This window comes from Pseudopodoces humilis, chromosome 18 (genome assembly GCF_049639895.1).
Source record: "Pseudopodoces humilis isolate 2021_Gansu_Grassland_sample_001 chromosome 18, ASM4963989v1, whole genome shotgun sequence".
In the NCBI taxonomy this organism is placed as follows: domain Eukaryota; kingdom Metazoa; phylum Chordata; class Aves; order Passeriformes; family Paridae; genus Pseudopodoces; species Pseudopodoces humilis.
The window spans coordinates 12,777,218-12,786,365 of NC_142217.1; the positions used below are offsets into that span (position 1 = coordinate 12,777,218).

Sequence of the window (9,148 nt, forward strand, 5' to 3'; positions counted from 1 at the left end):
AGTACTTACACTGAGTAACAATCAAACTGCCAAGCAATTAACTTTCTTTAACCACTTCTTAAGTAAAATTGTTTAAAATCTGCCTCACGTTTTTCATTCTCAACAGTCATTTCAAACAAAAAAAACCAACAAAAGTGGTCTATTAACTTAGGCTTTCCTGCTGACAACAGCTACAGTTTATAAAGCTGATGCCAAGAAATGGCTTGTCATAGACCTTTTATGGCATTCCCTAAAACTCAAGCCACCCTCTGGCATCAACTTTTATGATTCCAAGAACTGCTGTGCTTAGTGGTGTTCCCTAACAGTATTAAGGATTCTTCTTTCCATTACTCTTCGCTCTTTCTTTCACAGTCCTACAGTCTGCACAGCGAAAAAAACTCACTTGGGTGTTCCAAGAACGGAACACTGGACATCAGATGCTCCAGAAAAGCCCCACTTGCCAGGAAATTGGAGCCCAACCTCAACTGTTTGGCAGTTTTACATGAAATTATAGATTGTCATAGGCAATAAAATTTTCATTTTGACATTTCAATTTCACACTGTTTTGTCCTGGAAAGTTATTTTCACTCAAATTCAATTATAGCACAGCAAATCCACAGTCTTTAATACAAAGGAAAAGAGAAACATTCCTCCTTATGAAGCTACAAGGACAAAATTTCCTATTTTTGCTTTGACAAAGATGCAGTCTTTTCTTATTAGGAACATTTCTGCTGAGATCAAAACTGCAAAAATGTACAGACCTCTGAATAGCTTCTACCAATAGGCTGGCATTTTTATATTAAGCTTCTCAAATGCAATACCTAGAAACACTTATGAATGCAGAAGTTCTTCAAATATGTTCTTGCCAATGAGCTTAAATAAAGTCTAATAACAAAAGTATTAATTTTTAGTTACATCAGCTCCATGGAGCTACATATGCCATAATAAAGAAAGAAACATGCAGCCCTCACATATATTTTATGTTAGGCTAGGAAAGAAAATTAGATAAGAAAATTAAGTGGCTTCTTGAGGTGATTCTCAAGAATTCCTGAGGAAAAAAACTGCTTTCCCTCTCTACTTCTTGAATTGCTTTACAGTTCTTTGATCCTCATTCCACAGTAACCAGTAAGAAGAGCAGAATTTAACTGTCCTTGAATTATGCATAATTTCCATCCCAAAAACCTTCTAACTCCAAGTTCCCACTTAACATATTGAGATTGCTAACTTTATTCTCACAAAATAATTCATAAAATGTTCAGGAATTCCAAGAGACTGCTGACACCTTCTGGCCACTTGACATTCTGTCCAAAAACGAGGAGAATTTCCAAGAAAACATCTTTCATGTTTTCCCAGGCACTCAGGATCACATGAAGACTGAAGCTCCGCCGAGATTGCCATATGATGGATCCTCACTTGGTTCACCTTTCACCCACATCCATTCTCTGCTTTTCACAGAAATATCCAAAACAAACAGAGATCACCTCTCTGCCTGCTACAATTGGACCCAGATTTGGCTTAATTTTAGCTTTCACTCTAGGTACATTGCATCCAAGGAATCATTACAACTGAATCCAACTCATATTCACAACAGAATCTACAGCAACAACAAATTAATTTTGTATCAAATTAAAGAACCAAACCTGCAGCTTCTTCTTCTTCGCTGGTTTAGTTTCCAATTCCAGCTGGTCCTTTTGGGCCACATGTTGCTTCAGCTTTTTTCTTTTTTCTGCCTTCTTCTCTTTTTTTTCCACAATCATTTTCGGCATTCTGAAATGCTGATCTGTAACAGAAAGCACCAAACTTCAGCTGGAACCTTTTTTAATGTTAAATGTCAGTCTCATAGACAGACAGTTATACTACAGTTACACTGGTATGGAAATTTTTTGTCACTACCTAACTATGAAACATACATCTGCACTGAAATTTGATTAATTTTGGAGAATTTTCGTGTTTCCTTTAAGAATACATTGTAGTTAAGGTAGTGTGAAACTGAAAAACCAGTCTCCTGTCGGAATCTACACACCTTCTGTCATCTGTGGCCCTGTTGTGGAATATGCCTCAGAGAATTCCTGGTATGAATTCCCCATAATTTAGGCTGTGCTTTCTGCAGGTTAGAACACACCACACTGAACTGTTTGATCAACTACCTCAGATAACACCATCACCTCAAAATACATTCACATGACTGTTTGTCATCTCATCAATATGCACGTGTGCACTCACAAGCAAAAAGTAAAGCTTCTTGATAACTAAACAGTTTTAAACCACTAGTTGTGGTTAAACTGCAAGTTCTTCTGTTTTCACACAGGTTAACGTGGTACGACTATGCTTGAAGAATTGTCTCATGAGCTGTAATTTTAGACTGACATAAGGGTGAAAGTGAACAGGAGCTGCAGACAACACTGTAACTGGTTCTGAACACAGGTCTGGCTGTAAGTGAGTATTATTTCTTTGCGAGAATATCCAATTTAAGCGGCTTTCCCCCCTTGCTCCAACACTGTCACTTTCAGTATCGCTTTCACTGTCACTTTCAGTCAGTCGCTACAGAGGCAAATGTTGGCTCAATCACAAACATTTAGCTTGAAACTCACACAAAACATAAACCAACCCACAATGGCACGTGGGGGGTTCCCAATGGAGCAGAAGCTGCTGAAGGAGGGCTCTGGCACCTCGGTGATCCCGCAGCCAGGCCCGGCACGTGTCGGGCACAGCCGTGCCCTGGCCAGGAGGGCACTCCCGGCCAGCCCCTGCTCCCGGCTCCCCTGCACAGGACCCCGGCTCCGCTTCCCAACCTGGATACGCTTCCCAACACAAACCCCCGCTTCACATCCCAACACACGCCCCCGGGCTCGCAGCCGCCTCAGCCACCACCGCGCGCATGTGGCGCGGCCAGGCCAAGCCAAGCCGGGCCGGGCCGGGCCGGGCCGGGCCAGGCCAGGCCTCCCCGCCCCTCCCGCCGTTCCTGGCGGACGGAGGGACCCCCGGAGGAGTCTCCGTCACCCCGGGGGGACTCCGGGCCGCGACCCCCGCCCGTCCCGCACGCACCTCCCGCAGCAGCCGCCCCGGCACATTCAACTGAGCCCCACGCTTGGCGCCGCCGCCCGCCCCCAGCCTTTCATTGGCTACTCGTACTGAATGGCGCCCTCTGGTTGGTTGACGACCTGTCAATCATCACAGTGGCCAATAGGAAGCCCCGCTCGGAGTTAAAGCGCTCACCGGGAACACGTGTGCTGCGGGCGTTCCGCCGGCTTCTGGCGGCGGTGATGACGTCATCTTTCCGCGCCGAGCTCCGCCTGCGACCCCGCCCTTTTGCCTGGGAGATTCCCAAAACCGGGATCGTGCCGGGGCCTGGCCGGGATCCGCCCGTGCCCTCACGGGGATCCACCCGCACCTGCCTGGGACCCCCCAGGGCCTGGCCGGGATCCGCCCGTGCCCTCACGGGGATCCACCCGCACCTGCCTGGGAGCCCCCCAGGGCCTGGCCGGGATCCGCCCGTGCGCTCACGGGGATCCACCCGCACCTGCCTGGGACCCCCCCAGGGCCTGACGGGGTCCCCGGGGCCTGGCGGCTAGCCAGGTGCTGTCGGTCACAGCAGGCTGTAGTGAGGGCCGTGAGCGCTGCCGACACCCTGAGCCGAGGCTCTCTGGAGACCGATTTGATCCCTTTGATCCCGCAGATCCTAAGGGCTCCAGATCTTAAGAGACGCTGAAGTCTGAGACAGCATTACTCGTGTCCCGATGGGGTCTCATGGAATGCGTGGGAAGAGGCCAAGGGTGTGGTTTGACAGGACGAGAAAACACCTCCGAGGACAATTTCCAGGAAACAAAATTGGCTTCAGTGTTTTCATTTTCTATAAATAACCCTTACACAAACTTTTCCAAGGCCCCTTGGTAATTTAAGGGCCGGAATTTTTACCACATACACACGTGTGGATGACACGTTTTTTTCAGGACAACCTGAGACAGAGTTGTTGTTTCCCAGCTAAGATGCTGGATGTGGGAGCAGATTCTGCTGGCAAGCAAGTCCCTTCACCATTTCAGGCACTGATGGGAAGGGGCAACCTCTTCTTTCCTCCTTTTCCACCTCGTCCCCACACCGAGGTGCCCTCCTGTCCCCCAGCTATCACTGCTGGGCTGGAAGAGCCTCTCTCCCCTGGTCCCTGTCCTCATACCATGGTCAGAACCTGGAATCCCCTTCCCAAAGCACCGGTGGGGTGCACGGCACCATTTGGGAATGTCCAGTTAGAAATTACACACAAAAAATAGAAAATGTATATAAAATATAGCAATGTGCTAGGGCTGAGTTAGGGTGTTGGAACACAGGATAATCAGAGGGTGGTGGTACCTAAAACTCAAGTTCTAATTTAAGCTTTTTATCCAATGTGGATAGGCAAAGAACGTTTTCTATGTTTAGACTTGCTAAGATTGTGGTATTGCATATCCTATTGTGACATCCTGTGGTTAAACACAGTACTACAGATACAGATGTCAAATCACAGTTTTGGCTGCATGATTGCAAAAAATTAGATTATGTGATCAGTGTAACTCATATCTGTATTACATGTTCAGTTTGGCCAGCTAGCTGTGATCTTCACCAAAAACCTCTCCAGCATGAGAAATCATACTGGGCCAAATATTAATATGGGATAGCACAGATACTTGTTCCATGCTGGATAGAAATTACATGTGTCCTTTCTTAGGGAAGACCTGTGAAGCACCTTGAAGCAATCAAGGTGTTGATGTTGATCCACATTTCCTCCTCAGCCAGCATTCCTACTCCAATGATTAAACTGTTCAAAGAGACACAACAGTCCTTGCACACCTGCAGCACCCCCAGGGCTGCACAAAGCACATGCACTAACTGCACTTATGCTCCCATCTCTTACAGCATCACAGAGATGATTTTTCCCAGGTCAGGGAATGCGGCAGCCTCTGCTCTGCAAAGTGCTTCTCCTCCCACCTCAGCAGCATTGCAGGGGATTGGAATGGGCTGCAATTAGCCTCCAGTTATTCCTAAGCCAGTACTGCAGCCCAGGAGCCCCAGCAATGCAGAGGAATGGCTCCAATGACACATGAAATTGAGGTCTTGACCCCCTGACACCAACAGAAAGCTTTGGCATTTTTCTCACAATTAGCTGGATGAGAGGTCTACTTAGATCCCATCTGGGGAATTAGCATTGTTCATTAACAGTGCATTTCCATTTCATCAGCCTATAATATTTCAGGCCTCAAGCTAAGCAGCTGGATACTCATGAAGTTTTAAAGAGCCAAGAGAGCTGATGAGGATGATAGAGCACTATCTGCTAGGACTTCACTTGTATAAGCTTTCCAGGAAGACAGCAAGAGCAGCCTCCCTAAACACCGTATTTTAGCCTTACTCTCATTACACAAGCCATGCTTAATGCTACTTTCTCCAGCTTCCTTTTCTCCCTGAAACTGCAAAATATATCCCTGCAAATCTAGATTTCTGCCAGAGGGACAATAAGTGATGAAGAATTGTACTGCACATGCCTCTGTGAGCACTAGCCTTCAGAAAGGACCTGCAAAAAAGATGGTATGGCTTTATTTATAAAGGCCTTCCAGTGACATACAGGAACCAAGAGGAAGCTTCAGACTGATGTTGTTTTTCATGCAGATTCAGAACACTTCCAAAAGGATTGAAACATATAACAGTAGCTTGTATTTCAGATTTTCATTTTGGGAGATTCCTAGCTCAGGCTTGGCATGACCTAAGCAAATCTAGCTGTATTTCATACCAACTAATCTTCTACCTACCACCATCATGCCACTTCCTACATCAAATATTTTTTTATAATATTAAAGTTCTTATTCCAAATAAAGGAACAAAAAACATTGGCTTGGAAACAGTATCAGTTTATTGAATGCATACAAAATTATGATACAAAAATAAGTTAATTGTGTAGAAATTTAAAGAGAGACAGAATATTAACTTTAAAAGTTTGATCCAGATGTGAAGAGCCTCTACTATCTGCACCTGAAAGACAGAAGAATGCACTGTAAGGGTTACACAACTGGAACTTTCAGTCACATGGAGCTACAACATGCCAGGGAAGGGCTTGGGCCATTTATTTTAATTCAGGTGCTTGCTGTGCTTTCCTCACTCTGATGACACACCATTTTTCCAGAACTTGGCCAAACCTCTCACTGAACAGAGGGGAGACCAACCTGCAGATACAATTTGATGTCCTAATGCTTGTGTCTATGAGACCACTTTAATCACTGCATTATAGAGAAGCAGGGATTTACCTGTGCTGTCAGAGCCCCTCCTCTACTGCACTCCCAACACCACTTACAGGTCAGCTACCAACTCTAGAGCAGTCAGAGGTGTGACAGGGGCACTGCTACACCGTGTGGACACCAGCCTGGTTTGAGTTTGTCTTTTCTCCTTGTGTAGCTGATACCTGTTGTGCTGAGGATTCCCATTAGATGGCACTCCAATTGCTCCCGGGGACTTGAAGGTGGGAAGAGATGCTCTCATCAGAGCTGCATATCTACAAACAAACACAACCAGGCTCAGCACCTATGCACTCTGAATTTTCACTCTTCCATCCAGTTTAATCATCAGTATCAATCACACAAATCTCACAGTCCTACTGCACAGAACACTCAAGGTATGTCTTCCTGCAAGAGACAGATTTTTTTATTATTAAGTTCAAACTTGGCCTGTCAGGGTATTGATTATTCTTTTTCACTTCAAGGTGCTGGACAGAGCTTTAGGATTCCAGTATGTGGACCCAGACCCCAAAGGGTGCTTGAGTTGCCAGTACCTATTCTCAGTTAGGAGAGACTGACACAGGTAAGCTTGAAAATTCAGGAAAGCATTTGACGAGCTTTTTCTCTTGGCTCAGAAGTTAAAGCTGACATTTCAGAAATTCAGCCTGACATGCAAGAGAAAAATCACAGCTATTTTATTGATATGACCAGTAGTTTCCAGAATTCCCTGCCTATCCAAGCTCCCCACCAGCCCTTGATACCAGCTCTGAGATGTCATCTTGAGCTGAAGCACCACAAGTCCAGCTCACCCTGCCTTGGAGATGGGCTTGCTGCTCCCTTTGCAGTCGTGATCCAGAGGATGCCGATGTTTTATGCAGAAGCTGCCACCACACTGTTCACAAACCATCTTCATCATCTCCTTCCTCTTGCAGCCTGGCTTTAAGCATTTGTTTGTGAAGATCTGAGTAAGAGAGGACAGGAAGTTGACAGTGTTTGCTCTCTGTGAGCCATGACCAAGCTGAAGCACAAATGTTCAAGCAGCCTTAGAGCCAAGATGAAACAGAGCAAGTTTCTACACATTCTGCTGTCAGAATGCCCAACTTTAGCAGCATTAGGAAGGTATCTTAGACTTCAACAGCAGTTTTCTTACCTTCTGCTTTTGCTGTGCTGGATTGTATTTGCAGTCCTTATCTATGTGGGCTCCAACCACAATATCTGGGATTTCTCCCTTCTGCACTGGGATAGGTGTGTTACAGAGGGGACACACTGGGACCTGCACATTCTAAGAACACACAACACAGATCAGCATCACAGAATTAAAGAATTGTTTAGATTGAAATAGACCTTCAAGATAATCAAGTACAACCATTACAAGTCCAACCCTATTTTTGTGTCCTTCCCCTTCTCTTACCCATAGATAAAAGAAGTATATTCCTAAATGTTTTATGTTCCCATTTGCTAATGCTTTTAAAGATGCACTTCACAACAGTAATTGCAAATCACCCTCCAAAAACCACACAGATATGCTTTGCCAAACCAATTTGTAGCAACATGTTTGGTAAGTTGACTTTAAATATCTTTTTGACTTTTCTGGAATTACAGCCTTTGAATACTTCAAAGCCCAAGTACAAGCCAGAGATCAAAGTTTGGACCCACTTGTTCTATTTATTTCTTCTGTAGTTTCATGTTTGCTGTTCTTCAACTTACAGGATTTGGACTGCAGGAAATTTTAGACCACAAGACATTATTTGAAATATAAAGCACTCCTTTCTGGGAAGATGCACTGTAAGTGAAAAAACTAGAATCTAGCAGTTCTGCCCTCTGAAATATCATGTTTTATGTATTTGAAATCCAGATGTATCATTAAGTTGCATTTTGAGGTTCTGCCATCAACTTTTATTGAAACCACAGGTGACGTTTCATAGCAGCCCTTATAAATGACTTAGCAATTCTGCAGGGTGAATTATGACTCACATCACACAGAACTCACTTTCTTGTAGGCAGAGCTGCACTTGTGGTCATCATAGCGGATGTGATCTTTACAGAAGACTTCCCCACAAGCGTTGCATTTCAGAGGAAGGAAATCTGGGAGAAGAATAAAAAGAACATTTTTATGGAACCAAGCTAACAACTCTAAGGGCACTCACAAAAGACTACAAATAAATTCTAAAGCAGTTTTTGTCGAGTCACAACCCAATTATCTCTACAGAATTAGATCACTCTTCACAAATATTAAAACTGAAAGAGAAAGTGTGGTAAGTTTACCTCTTTTTACCTGCAGTGTAAGACAAACGCAAACCAAAAGCACCTCAGGAGCTCCTCAAATGCAGAAACCGTAGCGAGCAACTAGTCCAGAGCTAAGAGCTGAAGTGCCAGCGCAAAGCTCAGTTTCAAAAATAATCTTACTCTTGAAAAGCCATCCCTTAACAATATAACGTGTACAGGAACAACAGCTATCATTCCTTCCCTAGACCTACCGAGGGGGGACTGGTGTCTGCCACTGCCCCCAGCAGCCCTGGACAGCCTCGGGGGACAGGAGCGGTCCCCCAGCACACGGTGACGAGTCCGCACTTACCCAGCTGTTTGCAGGTGCGCTCGGAGCAGTGCTCGCCCAGCCACGGGAGCTCCATGGCACAGCGGGCCCGGCCGCGGGAACAGCCCCGGGCACGGCACGGCACGGCACGGCACGGCACGGCCGCGCCTTTATCGGCCCCCGGCGCTGACTCAGCGCAGCACGTGCTGACTCACGCTCCCGCCGCGCCGCCGCCCCGTGACGTCACGGCCGCCAGAGCCAATGGCGCGCCCCCGCCGCTCCGCCGCCTGCTGCGCGTGCGCGGCCAGCGGCCAATGGGAGCCCGGGGGGCGGCTGAGTCACGGCCGGGGGCGGGGCCGGGGCGGGGCCTGGGAATGAGAATGAGAATGAGAATGAGAATGAG

General features: G+C 46.1%; 2 protein-coding genes across 6 annotated transcripts in view; both read right to left on the reverse strand.

Moving 5' to 3' along the window:
- CHLSN (cholesin) overlaps positions 1 to 3,227 on the reverse strand; it is a 120,501-nt gene extending 117,274 nt beyond the window's left edge. Inside the window, exons 1-2 of one of the 4 annotated variants that reach the window (XM_088063966.1) lie at positions 3,196 to 3,227; positions 1,620 to 1,759 (exon numbers count right to left, since the gene is read on the reverse strand). In XM_088063966.1, coding sequence (XP_087920092.1) covers positions 1,620 to 1,745 — 126 coding nt within the window. In that variant the 5' untranslated portion in view covers positions 1,746 to 1,759; positions 3,196 to 3,227. Of the gene's footprint in view, positions 1 to 1,619; positions 1,760 to 2,570; positions 2,763 to 3,024; positions 3,145 to 3,195 lie in introns of those variants that run through there. The other 3 variants (XM_088063964.1, XM_088063967.1, XM_088063965.1) reach the window with 3 other exon arrangements.
- A 2,609-nt stretch (positions 3,228 to 5,836) lies between these two features.
- On the reverse strand, positions 5,837 to 8,944 carry ZFAND2A (zinc finger AN1-type containing 2A). 2 transcript variants are annotated; one of them, XM_005522991.3, is made up of 6 exons: positions 8,788 to 8,944; positions 8,203 to 8,297; positions 7,363 to 7,494; positions 7,022 to 7,173; positions 6,401 to 6,490; positions 5,837 to 5,973 (listed from the first exon to the last, which is right to left on the reverse strand). In XM_005522991.3, the coding sequence occupies exons 1-6, from the start codon at positions 8,840 to 8,842 to the stop codon at positions 5,964 to 5,966; spliced, it is 534 nt and encodes a 177-aa protein (XP_005523048.1). In that variant the 5' UTR covers positions 8,843 to 8,944; the 3' UTR covers positions 5,837 to 5,963. The 2 variants fall into 2 exon arrangements, with proteins under 2 accessions (XP_005523048.1, XP_014107943.1); XM_014252468.2 differs by lacking the exons at positions 5,837 to 5,973; positions 6,401 to 6,490 and adding an exon at positions 6,622 to 6,877 and having other exon boundaries at positions 6,974 to 7,173.
- Positions 8,945 to 9,148: the final 204 nt, after the last annotated feature.